Raw genomic sequence first — 22,492 nt, 5'->3', positions numbered from 1 at the left:
ACCGGACTCTTACCATTCTCGTTGACAGCTAAACCGGGTCATCGGAATCGCGACTCTCCATCACCAGATGTTCTCCGTGTACGGACTTTACAGGGGTGAGCAGCGACGTTTCCTTGATCTGACAGTGTCCTCTGACGACCGCCGTAGGTGGGAGGGTATTGATTTCGGTCTTGGTCAGTCACGGGCATATCGTTTGCGTCTCGCGCCCGATGGGGCTGACCATCTGCGGGATGTTCTTTGCGATATCGAATGCTGACCATGGAGAATGGACTGGAGCACCAGTAGGTACCTGGGTAGCCTCCAACGTAACAGCCGCGTATCAAAGGGTTCGTAAAAAGGAAGATGCACCCTGGATCAACGGGCGCAGTTGGGCGTCGAAGGTCTCAATTTAGGTCATGTGGTAAAGCGGCACAGGCTATTTCTTTTCGGGTTAGTGTCATTTTACCTGTCGCACAGCCTTTCGCCTTACAAGCCGCCAAGCAAATCAATTGTCTGGTTCAACGGCGATCAACAATCCTTCATTTTCAATAACTGAGGAGGTGCTCACAGCAATTCCAGCGGTCTTATCAATCTAATGCTCTAGATGCGGTCACGATGAATGGCAGTCCTGTCGACTCTCTGGCGGAATTGCCACCATATCTACGCGACATACTGAATCAGCTACCAGAAGACCACTCTATTGCCCTCAGCGAAACCGCGGGCCCCTTGATATCGGATATCAAGAAGCTGACGGATCGGAAGAAAAGATATGCGTACTTGCTTCTCTCCCGTCACCGTTTGACTCGCCTTCTGGCCGAATGTCCCGGTCCCTGTCCAGATCTCATCCTCCGCCGTGCTGAAGTCTACGAGGCCCTCGGGTATAGTGAACTAGCACTGGCGGATGCATATGTCTCGTACACCCTTTGTCTCGTGGCTTTAGATGATCCCGATATCTCAGACCTTGAGCCTGTTGATTTGGAAGGAAATCCCTGGCCGCCTTCCGATGACGGCCAGAGCGAGGATGACCCGAACCCCGTGGCACTGAAGCAAAAATACCGCTCACTTGTACTGATGTGTCGCTCTGCCATTATCCTGGGTGTACAGACCCAAGCGAAGCTGTGGATTGACGAGGTCTTGGCGGTGAAGAGGATCATCCGGCGCCTGAACGGAGAGGAGCCTCGAGAGCCGGTCCGGGACATTGAGGAGGTTGTGGGAGATTTTTCTGAGTATTCCACTATCTATGAGGACGAATCCAAATTCCACAAATGTGTCAAGATCCTCCGACGCGATGTCAAGCCCACTCTGTTTGGGTGGTGTCAACGCCAAATATACCCTTGGAATGAGTATGAGCCCGACAGAATGTCCAGAGAAGCGTTGATCGAGATCAACGAGAAGCTCCACGTGGTTGCCCCGGATCTGGAAGTAGAAATATCCACGTTGCCGACTCTTACACCTTCGATGGATGAGGGTATGCAGAGACTTTCTGTTGGTGAGCTGAGAACCTCTGTGTCTTCGACAGCCAATTGCTCTTCGCAACTGGGGCTATTTGCCAAAAAGCAGCTTGCGCCGGGAGCTACCATTTTGAGAGAGCGATCGGTCCTGACAGCCATACGCCCACATGGCGAAGCCCTCTGTGATGCTTGTGCGGCTGACATGGAAGATATCGACCGAGAGGATCGGAGATATTGTGTAGGATGCAATATACCATTCTGCTCGGAAGAATGTCAGAGAGCTGCCAATGAGCGTTACCACCACCCGAACGAGGAAGACTACCAGACCGATGAGGGCTATCCTCCCGCTGAAGCCCCTTTTTGCCCTGGATCTAGTGGCAATGACGACCTGAACACACTTGGTCGAGCTGAAAGTTCGACTACCCCTGAATGGGATTTGTACTTTTTGCTCCTGTCACGAACCTTGCAACTGGCCGAGACCCAGAAATTGCATCCGTTAGATCTCTTCGAGACAAAGTATTTGTGGGGGGATTTCTCCCCGACCCCGGAAGTCATGGATCTCCCACTCAAGAGTGGTCCGAAGTCACTACCATACAGCGTACGCCATCATGTTGAGTTGCCTCTCCAATGGTTTGAAGTTCTCATGCACTCACGAGAGAGATGCACGCCATACAGTGCCGCGTGGCTGAAAAAGTACGACTGGTGGATCATTCAAACGCTCTTTTCCAAGTTTCGAGGAGTGGCAGATGCACAACAATCGACGTGGACGGGTAAGCCTGAGGTCGCAGCCGTTCATCCGCTCTGGTGTCTGGCAAATCATAGCTGCAACCCAAACGTGACTTGGAAGCCCTCGGGGGTAAGAAATCTGACAGTCGTCCAGGAGAGGGTGTGGGAGAGGCCTGATTTTCCGTCGCCAACCACGTGGGAAGGGATTCATGCTGGTGAGGAGATTTGGAACCATTATACAGATGTGCAGGAAACCGACTATCGAGAGCGGCGAGCCCGCTTGCAAGCGGTCCTCGGAGGGGATTGCCGGTGTGAGAGATGCACATATGAAGCGAAACAACACTGAGCCCTGGCATGGCGACAGTGCATTGAACAAGTCCACGGAGCCAGTGACCAGCGAAGAGCAGCTCGACAGCAGCCGGGAACTTTCAGCATTCCGGAGACGGCCAATGTGCTTTTCGACACCATCAAATGCTTCTCTGTATTTGCGGCTGCGTATAACATTGGACAGAGGCGTTTTAGCAACTGAAATGCTCCCCAATCTGCCAAATACCAGTAGGTACGACCGGTTTCAAGAAGCCCTACTTGCGGCAGGTGATCCTGAACCTCGTTGGGCTGGTCACTGCTTGACAAACGGAAGCAATCTGGATCGCTCGGGCTTGTGTATTTGTTATCGTCTCGGTATCGCTACTGCTCTCATTGCGTTCCTATTTTGCAGCCCGATCAATCACATGTTGGCAAAAATCAGCTTTTGGGAAGCATTGATCAGGTATGGATCAGGATTACGGCGGCCATCCACAGCAGAAATATCGTTATCGACCACGCATGCCGCTTGCGTCACGCATCAGGTCTTTTGCAACGGCTTTGAAACCAGAAAAGACAACACTTCCACGGCTTGGACAGTATTCAAAGGCTTTCTTCCTGGACCACTGGCTCGATGTTGTTTGTGTCCTTACCATCGCGGGCATTACGGGTGCGGTAAGTATGCATTAAATATATGCCTGTCGGTTTAATCTCCAGCGCTGACCAGCAGGCACAGATTTGGATCATTCCTACCCGTCCGCCTCATCTATTTCCACTCCTTACCCCTGACGGTGCCACTTATAATCCCTTGATCGGCTATCCGTATGTGTCGCCTATATTCTCCTCACTTCTCACAGGTCTTCTCTGCGGCCTCATGCCTCTTGCAGTGATTTTGCTCTCTCAAATCTTCGTCCGGTCCTTCGCAGACTTCTCCTCTGCTACTCTGGGCCTCCTATATTCACTGGTGACGGGGACATGTTTCCAAGTCATTCTGAAGAAATTCATTGGGGGACTTCGACCACATTTCCTAAGTGTCTGCGTTCCGGTAGTGCCAGACAGGCTGATCGGATCTGGATACAACAGGATGATGTACCGTGCAGGAGATGTCTGCACAGGCAACCCCAAAGACATTGACAACGCGCTACAGTCATTTCCGTCAGGACACAGTGAAATTGCGTTTGCAGGGATGGGGTATCTCTCGATCTATCTTTTCGCCCATCTTCACATCGGCGACGCCTCTAGACCTGAAAAAAGGGGGTTCTGGCGCATGATTTTGGTGCTCATGCCTATCCTGTTTGCGACTTACATCTCGAGCACGCTCGTCTTGGGACACCACCACTTTGCGCACGATTGCTTGTTCGGTGCGGCGATTGGCTGTCTGACCGCGGTATTGGGGTACAGGATTGCCTTTAGAGGGTTGTTCGATGCGAGGATGAATTGGAGACCCAGGGTGGGGAGAAGATTGAGGAGGGTAGTGGACGCGGAGTCAGAGAAGGGAAACCATGTGGGATCGGAGAGGGAGTCTTGGACTGATGGCACAGCGGTCGACGTCGAATCGAGGAGGTCGACTCGTCGTGGGCGAGGCACGCGAGGCGAGAGCCAGACAGGGAATGAGCCAGAGATGGATCCTCGCAATTGACAACAGACAGGAAGCTAGTCGCATCTTTATGTTGAGGGTTGGATATCATGCGGATAGAGCGAGCGCCCTATGATTTTGCCAGGAGGGCTGGGGGAACATTGAGATGGTCGGCACCGAAGAGACGGTATAACAACGAACCTTTTACACATTTACACGTTTACACGTTTACACATTTGGGCGGCGTTTCTATTGTCATCTCAGACCAGGGGCCATGTGGACATCAGAGCTCATTCAAGGCGACACGAATCTCAGAGGACGTCTCTGCCGGAAACGCGCATCATCAGATTGAAATCCGTTGCCGTTCCTCTCCAGCATTGAGCTTCAAGCCATGTTCGACCCGGTGTTGGGCTTGGTATCGCCCTCGGCGGCTTGAGTGGTCGCCGCCGTGTCGAGAGAAAACCCGTGCTCCATCTTCGGTGTATTGGGAACACTGCTTTCGTCCGCTCCGTTCCCATTGTTGTTCTCGGCCTTGAACTCGTGCTTGACCGCGGGTTCCTGCTTGATCTTGCTCTTTGTCTTCTGGAAGTCTTCTTCCTGTATATGTTCTCTGCCCTTTTCCCTCTCCCGCTCCATTTCCTCTTTCTGTTTGCGAGCGGCTTCCCGCTCCCTCCTTCTGCGCCTTCGTTCTTCCCTATCGTCTTCTCCGCTGGCGCTGGTCAACGGACTCAGTAACGGAGTTCCAAGAGGCGTGCCGTCACCTCCACGTTCTCTATTCCCATCTTTGTCTCTGCGTCCGTCTTTTGCCGGCTTCCTTCTGATGCTGGCTGTGCTACTCACCGAGCTTCCTCTCCTCATTCTCTCCGAGAGAGGCCGGTCAGCGGACACGTCAAACTCCAGATGTGGCGTGGAAGAGCGCGATGATTGTCTGCTTCGGCTGTGCGTGGATTCAGTGTCGAGGTTGGTGCTCCTTCTCTTGCTGGCTGTACCACTCAATCCTCGAGAGTGCGCACCACCCTCCCTTTCTGATAGGCTGGCGCGGTGTGAGCCTGTCCCGGCGTGTTGCAAGTGGGGATGTTTCTCCAGATCATGATGCCGTCTCTGGCCATGATGTCTAGATGACTGTAGTCGCCAAGCACCTGTCCACCATTTCCACCCTCCCGCCTCCTTTGCCTTTGCTCTCCGGAGAGTATTTAACTTTCTCCGTAGTCCTGCCCTCCGCTCGTTCTCTTTTTCCCAATACTCTGTGCGATAATCTTCCCAGTTCTCCCGAAACTCTGGGGAGAAGGACTTCGGGAGCAAGAGAAGCATGATGGCGTCACCTCCCTCGGCGAGATCTTCCTCGATCACCAGGCCGTTTTCGTGTTCGACAAGATGCCAATCTGAGCCCCCAGCTTCGCGCCAAAGCCCAAAGGGTAGTAAGAAGGAGAGGTGGCCGAGCATCTCCCTCCAGAACTTCCCCCGGATCCTAACTACGCGGAGGTTGAAACCCCTCAAACCTCTGTTTGTTGTACCTAGCCATTTTCGGGGCCAGCGGATGCCTCTTTCCCATTGTCCTGTGCCCCAAACAAGGAGAACCGTGACAATACCACCCATCAAGGCGAGTTTCTCCGACGTTTCGACGACCCAGTACACAGAGCCACCCAGGCCGGTGCCATCTTCTCGAGGACGCAGGAAGAGAGCATAGAAGAACAGGCTGTTCCAAGCAGCCAGCAGCAGCAGGAAGAAAGTGTTCAACCGACGGCGGGAGACAAGGTGTAGATACTGTGCGCGCAGGGACGACTCGAGAATCAGGAGGTTCAAGTAGATCTGCGGAGGCGAGGAGGGCAAGGTGGCTAGAAGAGGATCGAGAGAGGACTGCTCGGAGGCCTGTTTTCCTAGAGAATGGAGTGGAGCAGAGGGCAATGGTCGAATGTCTGTCGTAGGTGCGCCTTTGACTATTTGATTGAGGCGAGATTCGGGCGAGGCCATCTTCGAGGAAGTCGTGGCGGGAGAAGCAAAGATGTTGTTCGGCGTGGATTAGTGTAGTGCCATGGAGAACGTGAGGTGATGCTGTTTGGGCTATTGTTTGTCTACCGCTATACCATCAAGCTCGCACAGAGGGTGGTGCAATGCGCTTCGGGTGACTGGAGCGGAATGACGAGGCTTCGATCGGGGAGTGCGGTTCGAGTCAGGATGCTCGCATGATGGTTCCTGCAGGAGATGACGAGCGCCAGGCACCAAGATTTCCTGAGACTCGAGGTGATAATCACAGGAGCAATTTTGAGACGTTGCAACCTTGTCACGCTCGGGCTGCACGAGAACGGACGAAGGTGTCAGTTGGAGAATGACCAAAGTGTTAACTCCGGGCTGCATGTGGTGGGAGCATTTGACTGGGTGTTTAGTGGGTTGGCGGGCAGTTGACAAGGGGGGCATCGAGGGCCAAAGCCGGCTGAATTGCAATCCGAGTGGCTGATCTGACCCTCTGGTGCCTCCTTGCCCTGCATCTTCATCCGCGTCTATGATGTCGGCGTTGAGGGAAATGGGGAAAAAAGCGAAGAATTCTACTTCCTGTATCTCGGATCTATCGCTGCCTCTGGGACCCCTTTACGCTCATTTCGCTTTGATTGTGCATTAATGCTTCTGCCTGGCCTACGCGAACATCAGCGGCTAATGCCAGACTTCCATACATGTCCTTGAAATAGATTACCTTCTTCCCTTCTTCACTTGGTGAATGTCCTGTATATGAGACGAACGCTTCCCTCCGCCCTTCCGCTCCTAGAGGCAGCTCCCCGATCTCCCATCCTTTACCCTCGTCGATTCCAGTCCTCAATCACATCCCCCCCTCTCACAACCGATCCTGAAGACCTCAATCTGCCTCCCACCTCCCACCATCCGCCCGTCATGTCTGCGTCTATCTCGGCCGCCGACTCAGACAGCGAAGTGCAATCTCGAACCCAGCAGAGTCCCCTCGCCTCTCAGCGAGCCAATGCTGAGAACCCACGACGATCTCGCATCGAGGGCCTTTTCCCTCTGTCGTACAAACAAGGATTCTCACAGTGGTGGTCCGCTCTCCCCGCTGCTCAAGCAGAACACCGAGTGCTCTCGTTTGTTCCACATTTGCAGCAACCCCCCACACATGCAAAGACAGGCTCTGCGCCACCCTCACAGACCAACTCTACCGTCGCCATAGACAAGACCGCCTCGCCAGAAGCCACCACCTTCACAGACTCGATCACAGATCCGCACGGCCCTCGAACGTGGCACTCTCGCCTCGTTCCCCTCTCGGGGAAGAACCGCGCATTGAACGAGTTCTCTGTTGTGCGCAACGTCCCCGAAGAAGGCGATCCGGAACATAACCTGGTCATACTGCACGGCTATGGGGCAGGTCTAGGTTTCTTCTACAAGAACTTTGAGCCTCTTTCCCGGGCGCCAGGGTGGCAACTCTATGCTTTGGATATGCTGGGCATGGGCCGCAGCTCGAGACCGCCATTCAAATTAAAATCCAAGACGAGGGAAGCACAAATAACCGAGGCGGAGGATTGGTTCATCGACTCATTGGAGGAGTGGCGAGTCAAGAAGAAAATTGACAAGATGACGCTCATGGGGCACAGCATGGGAGGCTATATGGCTGTGTGTTATGCGCTGAAATATCCTGGCAGACTGAATAAATTGATTCTGGCCAGCCCGGTCGGAATACCAGAGGATCCTTACGCCACGCACGCAGCTATGCCGCCGCCGCCAGATTCAACGGCACAGAATGAAGTCACGCAGGATCAGGAGACCACTGACAACAACAAACTATTCAATGGTCGCAAGAAGGCAGAGAAGGAAGCGCAACTGAAGCAGAAACCAAACCCCAACCGTCTCCCAGTGCAGGACACCTCTTCAGCAGAAAACTCGTCTTCGGACGAGACCTCAACACCTGCGCCGCGTCGCCCTCTGCCAAAATGGCTCACCTATCTGTGGGACGCAAACATCTCCCCGTTCAGCTTTGTTCGGTGGTCCGGTCCATTGGGTCCGCGCCTTGTCTCAGGGTGGACGTCTCGGCGCTTCTCACATCTGCCCCCGGAAGAAGCCCTCGCGTTACATGATTACAGTTACTCTTTGTTTCGGCTCAGAGGTAGTGGGGAATATGCGCTCGCCTATATTTTGGCTCCCGGAGCATTTGCAAGGAGTCCTTTGATCCGACGGATTGGGGCCGTGGGAAGACAACCTCTCACAGCTTCGACACACGAGGTCAATGAGCAAGGCCAGTTGGAGCAGTTTCCAGGATCAACTTCAGCCGCGCAAAACGAAACTACTTCGTCTACACTGGCTTCTGCTTCACAAAATGTCGCGAGAGAAAGGGGGATCCCGGTCGTATTGATGTATGGTGAAAACGACTGGATGGACGTCTCAGGAGGATACGCTGCCAAGAAGAAGATCGACGCTCAAACGAGTCGCGCTTTGGCTGCCACTTCGTCCGAAGAGAGACACCAGGACCACGGGTCTGCGAAGGTTGTCATCATCAAGAACGCAGGACATCATCTATACCTCGATAATCCAGACGACTTTAACGAGGTGATCCTCGCTGAGATGGAAGATGTGCGGCGACGGTTTTTGAGGGGCCGAGAGAATTTGAGGTAGAAATTGAGGGCCTTGGAGTTGTGAGAGACGATAGAAATGGTCCGAATTGCATGGGCAGGCGAATGGGTTATGGTGATTCGAGCATCATGATGATATTACGGGATTTAGACGGGCATTATGTCTTTTTTTGCATGCGTCGAGCGCGAAGCTCCGAGTCGGGCAATCATAGAAGGGCGAGCGGGCATATATTCTTTGGTCAAATGCCTCTTTAACAACAGCTTGGTGAGGCGGGCTCTGTGGTGTCATTTCCCGGTTCAACACGTGGTGACATTGTTGGTATTTTCTTCCGCTGATTTTGATTTGAAGCATACCGCTCCCGAGAGAAGTTAGGTGAGTCTCGGGTGGAGGAGATTTGAAGGGACGATGGGCTGGGCGACGTACACGGGTGGTATTTATTGAATCTTTGGGGCCAGTGTTGCCGTAGCATACTAGCCCTGTTCTACTGGTAAAAGGCGACGATATGGCAAAGTGCCAGGGTCAAGGTCAAGGTCAAGGTCAGGGGTCGAACAGACTGACCAACCCCAAAAGATATCCATCCATCACGGCGTCTCCTCCACCAAATACACCAGTTTCTCTCCACTGACCTTCCCGTCCTTCATGTCCTGCAGGCCCTGCAAGACGCCCTCCAACCCACCCTTGCCGACCCGCTCCTTGTGCGGCCGCAACTTGCCCTGCGCGAGCAAGTCCTCGACCACTGCCAAAAACTTCTTGGCGTACGCAAAGTCCTCGTCCACGGCCGGGATCTGCTGCGGCCCGAACGTGAACGGCTCCCCGAAGATGGTGTACATGAGCGTGGTGACGCTCTCGACTTCGGGCCGGGGCGACTTGGCCTGCAGGATGGAGCCGTATTTGAGGACGCCGGGGTGGGAGGAGCTGGACAGCGCGTCGGCGCAGAACCGCGCGCTCGACTCTTCGCTGATCGTGTCCCACGCGAGCGTGAGCTTGTTGTCCGTCAGGGCGCGGATCTTGGCCGGCGCCTCCGCGTCCTTGTAGTCGAAGACGTCGCTCGCGCCGAGGGACTTGACGTACTCGAAGTTGCGGGGCGAGCAGGTCGTGATGACCGTGTAGCCGGATCTGTTGGGCAGGGTTTAGAAAGAAAAAAAGTGAGGGAAGAGGAGGGTAGTCAGGTTTTGTTTCGATGAGGATGATATGAGTAGTGGTGGTGGTGGTGATGATGGTGTGAACGGCGAGGATGATTTGTGGGGGTTGTATGTGAGTAGAGTAGAGTAGAGTAGTACTTACAACTTTGCGAATTGAATACCCAGGGCCCCTGTGGCGGTGCTCCCACCATAGATGAGGACGTAGGTCTTGTCCTTGATCGGGTCCGTGGGCCAATTGAGCTTCAGGGCCTTTTGATACAGGCCCTGCATGACGGTGGTGATGCCCAGGACCAAGGTAGACGCCGCCTCAAACCCCAGCGAGTCCGGGATCTTGACCTGCACGTCGCCCTTGGCCACGACGTACTCGGCAAAGGCGCCGTCCTCGGGCTGCACCGCGTTGCCGCCATGGGCGACGCCAGCGATCCGGTCGCCCTTGGAGAAGGACTTGGTCACGGCGGGGCCGACCTCCTCGACGACACCCGAGAAGTCACACCCCGAGAGGCACCCGTCGGCGGCGAGGCCGAAGGTGGCGTGTTTCCAGTCGGTCGGGTTGAGGGCCACGGCGACAGTCTTAACGAGGATGTAGTCGTCGCGGAGTTTGGGCTTGGGTCGGTCCCGGTCGAGGTAGGCCTCGTTGCCCTTGATCACGACAGCCTTCATCCTGGAATTTCCCTACCGAGTACGGCTTGGGCCTTGGGTCGAAGGAATTCTCTTAGTCACGTTTGTCAGCACGAGTCGATGCTCTTTCTGGAGGGTGATTTTCTGTGAGATAGACACGCCCGCACCTTGTCTCTCAGAGGATAGGGTTAAAAGGTACCCGGTGACTCCGGTTGCTAGGATCTGAAAGTGTAGAAGGTTGAGAGGACTATACGTGCGTACTATGTTCAAACGTAGAAGGCGACAGAAAAGGATGACGTTCTCATGATATCATTAATTCCTAAATATCTAAAACACACTGGTAGAAGCTGACAAGGACAAAGGTGTGCGGTCGCGAGAACCGGAACGAATGATCCCCCACTGGAGTAGAATAGGCTTGAGTAAGCAAATTGTTAATGAGAAGTGCCTCTTCTGGGTGATGGCGAACCAGGAAATGGACGACGGGCGAGGGGAATCGGTTTGTCCCAAGCACCCAAGAGGTTCCAAATGTGGCTCTGGGTGGCTCTGGGTGGCTCTGGGTGGAGGGATTGTTGTAGTGGTGGAGTCGATCAAAACCTCTCTGAACATTATTACCTCGGCCGTTCGTCGTGCCCTGACTCGATCAAAGGGACAACGGAGACATGTCCTCTGCTGACTCCAAGAGCTTGTCCTTCTACAACAGGCCTCGATCCAAAAGCCGTTTCTGGAGTGCTTCATTGGCAGCTTGCAGGTCCTGGTCGGCCTATTGGCCCGGTGGCATCCACATGTGGAAAAGAGCCTCGTATGTCGACTGGTTATGGAAAGTCGAGTCCTTATTGGCGAAACAGTCTCCCACACCCGTCCAAAGATCTCATACTGTATACGAGATAATGTAACCCTTCAACGAGTCTTCCTCGGTCGGGCCTTTTCTCCTTGCATTGTGTCTCAAGTAGCGGATGACCATACACGCAGAAGCCAGTCGCGGAAGCTCTCCGGTCGTACTGTCACCAGCTGATTGAGATTGGTGCTAACAAAGTCGTAGCGACCTTCGGCGGTCGTGATCAGATGATGTACTCGAGTTTCTCGTGCATGATCCCCAACAGCTCGAGCGTAGGTCAATGCGTCTTGTAAAGAACTCCTTGTATGCCCAGAGACTTCGAACGACCGGCCTTTAAATAGTCAGTTGTGGACGGTGGGTAGAACAAGGTCTTTGCGGCGCCTGAAACATACCTTGAATCTCCTCAGCTATGGCTACGATATCTCGCACATTCAGACGCTCACCGCGCAAGCGAAATTCCCGCGGCCACGAAGGCAGGTCCAGGGCTGCGACCACAAACCTTGCAACATCCGCAGCCGAAGTCATGCAAATTGTCGCAGGCTGTCCGGCACTGTTGAGATAAGGCACCTGTGCCCGCCTCCGGCGAAAATCCATCAGATAGTCGCCTTCCTGCCCGATGTTACTGCGCAGACCGATTTGTGAGGCCGCCATCCCTCCGGGGGCGAATCTCTCATAGAGAACACCGCACGTAAAGACAGTGAAGCGCATGCCCGAAGATTCATGCTGATGGAGTCGAAGAATGGCTGCGCGGCGACCATTGTCAAGAAGATCGTTCTGTGGACGCAGAGAAGGAGGCCCACCAAACTCGGAGGGGACGAAGCGACGCACATGAGCCGCCGCCGCCGCATCAATCAGCGCAAGCTGAGCGTTACCACTGACAGTAGAAATGACAGTGTCGACACCGGCTAGTTTGAACTTGAGGTCCGAAGGATTGGAGTAATCGACCTGTCAATCGTGATGATTAGTTGAAAAGAGTTCCCGGACAATACCGATCCTGCCCGTACATTCAGACAGTTATACCCTCGCCGTCGCGTTGTACATGAGGAAAATACACTGACGACTTACCTGAAGTACTTGCCACCCTCTTGCCGTCAGACCTGGACTAGGCTATTGTTCATCAGTCACCGTTAATGAATAGAGGGCATTCACAAACCCTTCGAGACAGAATGATGAATTGATGGGAGGTCTGTGTTGCTATGCTGTTGGCAATGTACTGCGCCAACCCATTGGTGCCGATCACTGCAACTTTGATCATGGCTGCGCTGTGGCCAGGAGGGTGCTGTCTGGACTCAAACATTGGGACATATATTTGCCAGAGATCGGCATCGTGGCAAAGGCGGCTATTCTGCAGTGAGTCAAATCAATCAGGGCAATATCAGGAGATTGTGCATTGATGCAAGCGCATGTATGCACTTTGATGACACCAGAGTTGCCTAGCTAGATGTATAGGGATGACAGGTGAATATAAGTTCATCTCTCGCCCAGGATAGGGTCAAGCAGGAGTATTAAGGCCCAGGTGGTGGACCCATAGAATGGGAATAGACCACCAATAAGGCCTAGATCCGGGGGGAAGGGGACCAGGACGCTACACAAGGCAGACAAGGACAGAAGTTCTCGATCACTCCTTACCAATGACGGTGGCTGTCCCTAGAGTCATGCTAGGCAGAGGAGTAGGCATCGAAGGAAGTCTGCGAAGGATGAGTCTTTTGCCAATGGTCACGCGCAAGTGCAAGTCCCCAGCGACCTTTGCGAACTTTTGGTCCCGTTGGATGGGGTGGAGGAGGAACAAAGTCGTGGTCCCCGGTGCAGTGCATATCGAACAGGCAGAGAAACGGGCATCCACTTGGAGGAAGGTTAACGATCGTGGAAAGACATCGGTAAGAACAAACAATTGTCGCATCTTTGCGAGTAGCAAAGCCACGATTGGTGGGTTTTACACACACCAGTGGTTCTGGAGGAGCATGCCGAGGTTTGAGGTTCTGCACGACCGTCTGGCGACGGATCTCTGTCCTTTGATCGAGGTTTAAAAATGTACGAAGTGGTTGGTGCAACAATGGTAGAGGCTAGTGGTATTCTGGACCCAAGCCAGAGGAAGTTTGGGCACGTTGGTCAGCCCTATCAGGCCCACCGCGGAAGGTGACCATGGGTCCATCCCGCAATGTAAGGGACCTCTTCAGCCGTATGGTCATTCTGACTTGCTGACTCGTAATCTTTAGTGACTTGACGGAAACAAGTGGAATTTGCTGCCTGTTGCGATCTCCTATCACGCGAGGGAGCGCCAAAGTGCGCAGGCCTGCAGCAGTGGCATCTCCACGCACCCTCTACAAAGCCTTGAGAGCTCCAGGATCAGATGAAATGTGGCCGCAAAATAACGTTCGAATCTCGGGATCGGTACCACTTGGCTTCGCGCCAGGGAAGATGGAGATACTGCAAGCGAGCTCGACGCACAGGTCTGTAAACCAAAGATGGAAGTCGTCATCGTTCATCCCTGGACTGCGGAGCACCCGAGGATCAACTTTTCAATGCCCAGCACAGGCAATTCTCCTCTTGAAACGAATGGGATCTTGGCCGAAGACGAACTTAACTTGCTTGACAACCCTGGTGCCCTTCCCGCAAGCTTTGTGGCACTCGGTGCATACGGAATGTCTTGAAGCCGAGATCTAAGAGAGGCAATGCGGTCGTCCTCGGCACAAGTTGTAGCAGTCACGTTTTCTCGCGTCTTGGGCGCGCGATGGGCGCTTAGTCGGAAGTAACACCCTGTTGAGTCTGAGGTAACGTATTAATAAGCCCTCGACCGTGAACCTTCCACGGGGGCCAGTCCTGGGGGCCGGGCTGACAGATACAGAAGGTGGCATAATAGTCAAAGTTTTGGAAGTTTTGAACTGTCGTCGCCATGGGAAGGATGAGCAGGAATGGCAGGAAGGGGCGAGAACTAGGTGTGAAATGAAGTGGTTTGATCTCTTCGTCGAGGTCGACGGGCGAGACGCCGCGGAGGTTGGGAGGGATCATAGCGTGGATCCTCGATCCTCAAGGTAGTAGTCAATTTATTATTGCACATGTTGATCTCTGTTGTGACGAGTACTGACACTGGCAACTGACGGCTCACAGGTTCACCGTCTGGAAGAGAGGAAACAGGTTGAGAGATGAAGATTGAGGGTTCGATGGGGATGGGGATGGCGGTGACTGCGACTACGACTGCGACTGCGATGGTGGGTCGAGTTGATCTCATTCTCTTGGCAAACCGTGACGCGCCCTCAACCCACCGTCGCGGTAGGGAAACTAGACCACTTTACACCTTGTTTTGCTGTCGCGACTCTGACTGTCTCTTCGCTCTGTCCCTCCCTCTGTGCTCCCAGTTCTTTTGCAGATTACAGCCATGAGCCAGGATGTACGCAATATGACCGAGCCAGCGTTTCAGCACGCTGCGTATGGCATTCAACTCCATTCTGACAATATGTCTTCCTCTGTGGGCCCTCTAGCGGTGAAAGCAAAGAGGAGAAGAACGAGGTTGGTTGTCCCAGCGCACGCCCATTGCCGCAATGATGCCTTCTGACCATTTGTAGCCCTCAGGACTGTGCCGTCCTCGAAGCTGCATACCAAAGAAACTCCAAACCAGACAAAGCCGAAAGAGCCCTGATAGTCAGCCGGGTTGCCCTCGGGGAGAAAGAAGTTCAGGTACGTTGCCCTTCTGCAGCCACCGTGAAGCGAGTTGACCGTCCCATAGATTTGGTTTCAGAACCGTCGCCAGAATGACCGTCGTCGCTCCAAACCATTGCAGCCACATGAACTCGTTGCCCATCTTCGCAACAGTAACGCCAGCCCTATTCCTCCTCAGATGAGCTCGTCTCCTGTCCCCGAAGATCTTACTGCCTCTTTATCGCATCCTCTGCCCGTGGAGCCCATCAACCGACCTAACTCGAGAAGTTCAAGCATCCATGATCTTCTCAACCCAACTCCATCAGAGGAGGATACAAGCATCAAGCATAGCTCGCAGGAAACGACCGAAGGAAGTACACCGCCATCCAGTATTGAAAAGGACGCGCTCACGGTCGGGACACCACCTCCAGGACAAGCTCAAAAGGAAGGGCCCGAGAATTGTGACGGACAGTCGGAAGTTAGCAGTGAGGGTGGGAGCACTAGAAAACGTGACCACGATGAAATGACTGGTGCAAAACCTTCTAGTCCATATTTAGACGGGCAGGGGAAGATCTTCGACACTGCTCTCCCAAAGGAACCCCTTGTGAGAGTGTCCAGTTTTGTACGGCTGGCAATGACTGTGGATGGGGCAGTCAAGATTCGGACGAACAATGAGCCCACGCCATCACCAGAAAAGCCACGTACCGCGATGCCGACCACACATGGCAGGCCAAAGGCAGCCTTGGTTCGCAGCAAGAGTGCTGCGAATGGAGTGGAAGTGTTCCTCGACAATGCTCCTCACTCAGGACCCAAGAGTATTGGAGCTGGATTTGGTCGGTCCCGTGACGCCAGAACTTGGGAATTCTATTGCGACAGCAAGACGAAGGATGCGCTCTCGACCCAGGCGGAAGCGGAAAGTGCGGGCTCTGCTGTCAGCGCCATCAACCTCATTCGATCAAACAGTTTCAAGCCACGTCTGCAGGCTCTAAGCCTGTCGTTGTCCAAGACAAATGCTCGTCGGGCAAGTGCGAACGAAGGAAGACCGAAGCTAAGTCGCGCCCAATCCTCACTGGGACGTTTGCAAGGTCTGGCTGCGTCCATTGACCCGTCCAGTGGGAAATCGAAGGCTCAGCACGGCCATATCAGGTCACCGTCTGGAGACTCGGACAAAGAGAACTGGGCTCCTGGGACCAGAATATCGGAGCATCCATTGCGCAGAACCCAGACCAGCACATGTCACCGGCCGGTACTGCAGGAAAATGAAGAGATGACATTTCCGGATCTGACCTCGTCACGCAAGCGGTCGGAGGAAAGACCTAGAGTCGCTGAATCTCCGACAAAGGAGGGAGCCAAAGGCGAAGAACTCGACTGCATTCACGGCCTGCTTTCGCTTAGCCAGGGAGCTTGGTCGAGATGAAGATGCTCACAGAATCACCAAAGATGAGGATGGAAACCAACATGATGACCCTGGGAAGGATATTTGTCTAATTACGGAGGCATAATTCGGGATAACACAGAAGGGCATGGGGGATGTTTGCATTGTATCTGCATGACTGTTCGCAGCCAGTCCGGGTGTCGAAAGAGATCAATAACCACATGTATCATGATTGCTATTGGAAAGTCAACTGAAGAAAGAAGTCATATTTGTTTGAAACCGTCGTCTTGTTCTCTTGTTATCCTGGTCTCTTTGATCCTACAAAGTTGGGCTTATCTTGACGTCAGCTTTGGGCCAGCGTCGGCAACTGCGATAAACATCCACGTGGGCAGCGACAGTTACGTACCAGCCAGCGCACGGCGATATCATGATTTCAACGACCCAGTGTAGGGCGATCCTGTCCTTGAGCCAATACTTAACACTGAGTGATATCCTTAGAAAAGATTGATACCAGCTGTCGACATTCTTCCCAATATTGTTTTCCTGTTAATTCGAGTCCGGGCCTCTAGTCGACTGATAGACGTGCAGCCCCTCCACACCTGCAAAAGCACGGACAATTGTCGAAGCACCGCCTTTCATTCGCCCACGAACCCCCCATCCACGACACCTATCGTCGCACAGATCATCGGGCCCTTCAACTCCGTGGTTGGATTGTATGTCTCGAATCTCTCGGGACCTTGCTAACAGTGCGCACAATGGCAATGCGAATGGTCCCATGCCCTCTTCATCCTCACCTCCCTCTTCCACCATGCAAGCTCTGCGGAATGCCAGCACGTTGTCTTCAGGCAGAATCCCCCACGTGGCGGTCATCGGCGCCGGCATTGCAGGGCTTCGCTGCTCGGACGTCCTGGCTCGCAGCGGCGTCAAGGTGACACTCCTGGAAGGCCGGGATCGTATTGGTGGGAGGGTCGACCAGCTGGAGTCAGGTGGCTACCTCGTGGACATGGGCCCGAATTGGATACACGGCACCAGTGGAAATCCCATTATGCATCTCGCCGAGAAGACAGGCACGACCATCCTGGAGCCGGAAGAGCATCAAGCGCTTTTCGACAGCGAAGGGAAAAGGAGACCAGACGCCGAAGCGGTGGCGCTGTCGAGCAAAATGTGGGAAATGATTGTCGACGCATTCAAATACTCAGATGAACACTCGGCCGACATTGATCCCGGAGTCAGTCTATTTGAGTACTTTCGATCCAAGCTCGACACGGACAAGAAGCTCACCCGACAGCAAAGACAAGACCTTCTCCACGAAGCGCAGATGTGGGGACCGTTTGTGGGCGACTCGGTTGAGAAACAGAGCCTTAAATTCTTCTTCCTGGAAGAATGCATCGAAGGAGAAAATGTCTTTGTGGCCGGAACGTACAAGGACATCTTGAAAGAAATCGGCCGCGTTGCCACAGACGAGAGCAAAGTCGACCTCAGACTGGGGACCGAAGTCGTTCATTTCGAGACGAGATCCGACGGTGACAAAGATGATTATGGCAAAGTCATCGTCACAGCCTCGTGTGGCGACCAGTCTACCTTTGACGATGTGGTAATCACATGTCCTCTGGGTTGGCTCAAACGACATCACGCTCGAGCATTCACACCGACACTGCCCTCGAGACTGGCCTCGGCCATCTCTCACATCAATTACGGACGCCTGGAGAAGCTCTACGTGACTTTCCCCTCTGCGTTCTGGCTCTCTCCCGATGCGGAAGGGAAACCCGACCTGTCAAGCTATCCCGTTCACACCCACTTCCACGATCCGGCCTACGTGCCTCATGTGTGCGGCGAAGCGTGGAACCAGTCCGTGGTGTCGCTCGCTCACCTGCCGCCACCCTGCACACAGCCAACGCTGCTGTTCTACATCTACGGGCCGTGCGGCACGCACGTCGTAGAGTCCATCAAGGACCTCGCCACACACTCGACAGAGTACGACGCAGTCCTCAACAGCTTCGCATCCGCCTTCTACTCCCGTCTCCCCAACTACGACCCCAGCAGCCCGGCTTGTCAGCCCAAGTCCTTCCTGATGACGAGGTGGCAGGCCGACCCATTCGCCGGCAACGGCTCCTACTGCAACTTCCAGGTCGGCCTCGAGCGAGGTGACGAGGACATCGAGGTCATGCGCGACGCGGGGGGTCTGTGGGAAAGAGGCCTGTGGTTGGCGGGCGAACACACGGCGCCATTCATTGCGCTGGGAACGACGACGGGCGCGTGGTGGAGTGGTGAAGGGGTAGCGAGGCGGATCTGTGCTAAATGGGGTATGAAGGTGCCCGGAGACGCGACGGCAGCGGCGGAGGAAAACGGAACTACAGGTGTACAAGGTGCTAAGAAGAAGGAATTAGACAAAGACAGGGCAGACGCGGCGAATCTGAGTGGATTGGCAATTTAGTTCATCATATCATTGGATATCTCAGCTCCTTCTTGGATTGTTTTGCAATAGCCCAATGCTCATTCATCATCAATCACCCCAAGAACTTGATCCTGAAGCGGGACCACCCCCAAGTCCAACACGTTACGCAGTATCAAGTCTGGGTTAAAAAAGCCCCTAGGCCCTATCCTAAACTTCCATGGTCTTTGCGCGCCCGAGTTGTTTCGCAAGAATGACATCGCGTCCGTCGTATCTGGATCCCGCATCGTCTCAAAACGCTTTCTGGAGCTCTGTTTGTTGTTAGGATATCGTCCACGGTGAAGAGAGATGGGATGGGATGGAGACTGGTGAGAGAAAAGGTGATGAGGAAGGGTGTAGCGGGAGGAGGAGGAGGAGGTAGATATCAATCAACTCACCTTGGGTAATCACGTCGATCTTGTCGTCCTCGGTCAGACCACTGGGCTGGCCTTGCCACCGCTTCTCCGTGGCCTTTGCCAGTCTCTGCTTCAATCGGCGCTGGTGCTTGTGCCCGAACGTACGCACCGTCTGTGTGATGCCGACACGCTCGACCTGCTTTGTAAAGTTTGGCCTGTCGTGGATGCCGCCCCTCCTGCGCTTCTCGGTCGTCAGCGTGCCTTTCCCCGATCGATTTGGCTTGTCGATGACTCTGCCAGCTTCCTTTTCCATCTGGGAGCACGTGACTGGTCGGTGTGGCACCATGTCGGCTTGCTTCTGGACGCGAATCGTCTTGGGCTTCTTCTTTCCTCTCTTTTTTCCTCTGCCTTTGGCGCGTGGTGCAGCGGGTGTTACTTCCTCCATGGGTTCCTGCGCATCTAGACGCGTAGCCTCTGTCGCAGCGTGGTTGTCTTCGGCCGGATCAGCAGAGACGAGGTTGGGAGCAAGGGGTGTGTTGGGAGGAGCAGATGACAGAGCAGGACAGTGTGCGATCCTGGACAGTGTGGGCTTTGTACCAGGTCGTGGAACTGGATCATAGAACCAAGTGATGGGCTTTTGTGTAGACAGAGCCAGTTGTCGAGCCTCGGGTGCCTCCTGTTTGTCCCATAATGGTATCTTATTGGGCATGTTGTCCGGCAATCTGTTCCAGGCTGGAAGCGAATGGTCGTGGTTGAATATGTGGAAGACAGCGCTATCTAATTCTATCGTGTCAGCATCCGGGGGAAATGACGGAAATTCCTCCACCGTGTTTGACGAGGAAGTTGTGTACCCTTCATCGCCGTAGAAGCCAGTTCTTGACCGTCCTGGAGACCACATATGTTGCCTGGGTTCGAAGCAACTTGCATGCTGGTCAGGTTGAGGCCTCGATGAGCAAGTCGTTCCAGGACGATGTGTGGAACACTTTCTGGGAAGTACGCAAGGTTCGTCGGTTCGTCGACGTGAATTTCCAGCTCTTGACGCGCCGTCACTGTGACCTTCATCATATGCTTTCCTGGTAAAGAAGACATGGCTCGTCTATGTTATGAATCTGTCGTCACTTGGGGGAAACATTTGCGGGAGAGAGGATCTAAGCAAGGTCCTGTGTCAAGCAAGAGGTTATAAGTCGGGCGTTGACAAACATGGGTGAGTGAAGTGAAGTGAAGTGAAATGAATCGTTAAAGTGAATGAATGTTCAAGGGACAATTGAGGACTACAGCACAAGTGAAGTATTGTCCATTTCGCGCCAGGTGGTTGTGCGCAGTAGTGACATCTCATTGTAGCGCGTGACCCAGGTTGGAGGGTTTAAACTATTGCTGTCAAGCCTCAGTGCTTGGAGCAGTGCCATCGTGTAGTAGTAGACGCGAACACAGTTGGACACAAGGCCATGGCGAATAAATGCAGGAAAGGTCTGTCAATATGTACCCGAGTACGAGGTAGTCTGAAGTTGGTCTCAATAGAGACTCCAACTATTCTTGTGTCCATGTCGTCATTGGTTTGTCTGTTCCTCGTACATCGTACTTTGCCCTTTCGTACTGTTGGTCCCTATCAGATTCATCAGCGTCACACACCCATGCAGCCATGACACCTCCGATCCTTATCCTACTGCATCTTCCCATCCACTTCACCGCTCCCTCTATCTTCCAGCCGTTCTCGTAGAAGGCAACCTTATTATCATGGCAACGCGGTAATCGTTCTATAATGAATACAACGACGTCTGGTCCGAAGTGGAAATCATCACGTCCCGCTCACCACTCAAACAATTCGGCCACCGCATTCGTCAATCCATGGCCCTCCGCAGGAACCCCAACGTGGGCGGAACTCGTTCAATCATCTTTTCCACTTGGATGGTACACGGATGACCTGAGCAGCCACAAAAGAGCCCGACAACTCAACGTCGTCACTCCCGACTGGGGAACAGCGGAGTTGGAGAAGAAGAAGCTCGACAAGACCAACAGTGTCATCGGCACATGGTTGGGTCATGCGAGTGCCCTGGTCGAGGTGCCACCGCTCGAGAACTCCGAGCACAAGAGCATATGGCTTCTTTTCGACCCCATCTTCTCCACGCGAGCAGGGCCGACTCAAAATAGTGGTGTCGCTCGTTTCAAGCAAGCCCCCTGTCAACCCGAGGACCTGCCAGGATGCGACGCAGTCTTCATTTCCCACAACCACTACGACCATCTAGATGCCGCCTCGATCAAGGGAGTCCTCAAGAAATTCCCCCGGGCCAAGTTCTTTGTCGGGCTGGGCATCAAGCAGTGGATGTCGTCTATGGGGGTCCCGGATGCACAAACCTGCGAAATGGACTGGTGGCAGAATCGCGAATACAGTCTAGAAGACTTTGGAGTCCAACCCACACCAGCGTCGACGAATCAGATCATTTTCCGGTTCTCGTGTGTCCCTGCCCAGCACAATTCTGCACGGAGTCCTGTAGACCAGGGGCGGACGCTGTGGTGTGGTTGGGTTGTCGAGCGCTTTCTCCGCTCACAGGACGAATCTAGCGAATCGAAGGCGACCAGGCAAGGGGTCATCTACCACGCCGGTGATACAGGCTATCGGAGGACGTCGAGATCAGAGGTCGTCTGCCCGATCTTCAAGGAGATTGGGGACAAATTCGGCCCTATCGATCTTTCATTCATTCCTATATGGCGCGGGGGCACTCTTGGATTCTTTTCGTACATGGGGCTTCGACTATCCCATAACGACATCCCCGCGGCACTCCACGCCTCTCCAGCAGACGCCATTGCGATACATCTCGACGTCCAATCCCGCAACACCGTCGGAGTCCACTGGGGGACATTTGTCGGTTCGTCCAGCGAGAGTTATGAAGCGATGATTGAGTTCGCTGAGGCGCGTGAGAATCGCGCCGTTGAAAGTCTAGACAGTGAGAGCGAGGGTGACCACGGTCGCGCGGGTTTGTTAGATATTGGCGCGAGTCTGGCTATACGCATTGTCTAAACAGAGATCTGCGGCATGTCAGGGAAACGCCCATCTCTTATACTCTCCGTAAGATTGTGCGTGAGAGAGAGAGAGGGGGGGGAGAGAGACGTTTCAGACTTACGCACCTAGTGCTATGCCCGTGAAAGAATGGAATGGGAATAGAGAATGGAAGCGAAAGTTGAAAAAAAAAAAGGTCTTTGAGATTCAATCAAAAATTCAACGGGTAAACTCCGTTCAATGTCTACTGTACAGTACCTCGTCCTCGTCCCTCGTACTGTATATAGGTAGATACCAAGTACAGAGATACCACGACACCACCACGTGCCCGGCAAGGGATGTTCTGGCGAGGAACGACGGTGAGAGTTTCCTTCGTTCCTTCGTTCGTTCACTTCGAGGGACCTCGTGTCGGCAATCGGCATCACATCTCGGGAACTTTGCTTCGACTATTTTGGTTGATGTATCGTCACTTTGGGGTCGAAAACCGAAAAGGCTGACTTGAC

At 53.8% G+C, this 22,492-nt stretch overlaps 10 protein-coding genes across 10 annotated transcripts; 6 read left to right on the top strand and 4 right to left on the bottom strand.

The window, feature by feature from the left end:
• Positions 1-594: 594 nt before the first annotated feature.
• On the top strand, positions 595-2,502 carry AYO20_01519 (hypothetical protein; the record flags this gene model as incomplete). Its single annotated transcript, XM_022639825.1, has 1 exon — positions 595-2,502. The coding sequence occupies one exon, from the start codon at positions 595-597 to the stop codon at positions 2,500-2,502; it is 1,908 nt and encodes a 635-aa protein (XP_022504213.1).
• Positions 2,503-2,927: 425 nt separating this feature from the next.
• AYO20_01518 (hypothetical protein) lies at positions 2,928-4,098 on the top strand (the record flags this gene model as incomplete). Its single annotated transcript, XM_022639824.1, has 2 exons — positions 2,928-3,134; positions 3,196-4,098. 2 exons carry the CDS (start codon positions 2,928-2,930, stop codon positions 4,096-4,098), a joined length of 1,110 nt encoding a protein of 369 aa, XP_022504212.1.
• A 321-nt stretch (positions 4,099-4,419) lies between these two features.
• AYO20_01517 (hypothetical protein) lies at positions 4,420-6,006 on the bottom strand (the record flags this gene model as incomplete). Its single annotated transcript, XM_022639823.1, has 1 exon — positions 4,420-6,006. One exon carries the CDS (start codon positions 6,004-6,006, stop codon positions 4,420-4,422), a length of 1,587 nt encoding a protein of 528 aa, XP_022504211.1.
• A 912-nt stretch (positions 6,007-6,918) lies between these two features.
• AYO20_01516 (hypothetical protein) lies at positions 6,919-8,643 on the top strand (the record flags this gene model as incomplete). The annotated part of the gene is made up of 1 exon (XM_022639822.1): positions 6,919-8,643. The coding sequence occupies one exon, from the start codon at positions 6,919-6,921 to the stop codon at positions 8,641-8,643; it is 1,725 nt and encodes a 574-aa protein (XP_022504210.1).
• A 539-nt stretch (positions 8,644-9,182) lies between these two features.
• On the bottom strand, positions 9,183-10,403 carry AYO20_01515 (hypothetical protein; the record flags this gene model as incomplete). The annotated part of the gene is made up of 2 exons (XM_022639821.1): positions 9,183-9,717; positions 9,886-10,403. The coding sequence occupies 2 exons, from the start codon at positions 10,401-10,403 to the stop codon at positions 9,183-9,185; spliced, it is 1,053 nt and encodes a 350-aa protein (XP_022504209.1).
• A 900-nt stretch (positions 10,404-11,303) lies between these two features.
• AYO20_01514 (hypothetical protein) lies at positions 11,304-12,451 on the bottom strand (the record flags this gene model as incomplete). Its single annotated transcript, XM_022639820.1, has 4 exons — positions 11,304-11,527; positions 11,589-12,141; positions 12,262-12,303; positions 12,350-12,451. The coding sequence occupies 4 exons, from the start codon at positions 12,449-12,451 to the stop codon at positions 11,304-11,306; spliced, it is 921 nt and encodes a 306-aa protein (XP_022504208.1).
• A 2,121-nt stretch (positions 12,452-14,572) lies between these two features.
• Positions 14,573-16,249, top strand: AYO20_01513 (hypothetical protein; the record flags this gene model as incomplete). The annotated part of the gene is made up of 3 exons (XM_022639819.1): positions 14,573-14,703; positions 14,760-14,871; positions 14,921-16,249. The coding sequence occupies 3 exons, from the start codon at positions 14,573-14,575 to the stop codon at positions 16,247-16,249; spliced, it is 1,572 nt and encodes a 523-aa protein (XP_022504207.1).
• A 766-nt stretch (positions 16,250-17,015) lies between these two features.
• On the top strand, positions 17,016-18,641 carry AYO20_01512 (hypothetical protein; the record flags this gene model as incomplete). The annotated part of the gene is made up of 1 exon (XM_022639818.1): positions 17,016-18,641. The coding sequence occupies one exon, from the start codon at positions 17,016-17,018 to the stop codon at positions 18,639-18,641; it is 1,626 nt and encodes a 541-aa protein (XP_022504206.1).
• Positions 18,642-18,890: 249 nt separating this feature from the next.
• Positions 18,891-20,083, bottom strand: AYO20_01511 (hypothetical protein; the record flags this gene model as incomplete). The annotated part of the gene is made up of 3 exons (XM_022639817.1): positions 18,891-18,910; positions 19,037-19,771; positions 19,846-20,083. The coding sequence occupies 3 exons, from the start codon at positions 20,081-20,083 to the stop codon at positions 18,891-18,893; spliced, it is 993 nt and encodes a 330-aa protein (XP_022504205.1).
• A 670-nt stretch (positions 20,084-20,753) lies between these two features.
• On the top strand, positions 20,754-22,010 carry AYO20_01510 (hypothetical protein; the record flags this gene model as incomplete). The annotated part of the gene is made up of 1 exon (XM_022639816.1): positions 20,754-22,010. One exon carries the CDS (start codon positions 20,754-20,756, stop codon positions 22,008-22,010), a length of 1,257 nt encoding a protein of 418 aa, XP_022504204.1.
• Between the last annotated feature and the right edge of the window lie 482 nt (positions 22,011-22,492).

The sequence above is a fragment of the Fonsecaea nubica genome, assembly GCF_001646965.1.
Source record: "Fonsecaea nubica strain CBS 269.64 chromosome Unknown Scaff6, whole genome shotgun sequence".
Classification (NCBI taxonomy): Eukaryota; Fungi; Ascomycota; class Eurotiomycetes; order Chaetothyriales; family Herpotrichiellaceae; genus Fonsecaea; species Fonsecaea nubica.
This window is presented reverse-complemented; position numbering and strand designations above follow the sequence as displayed.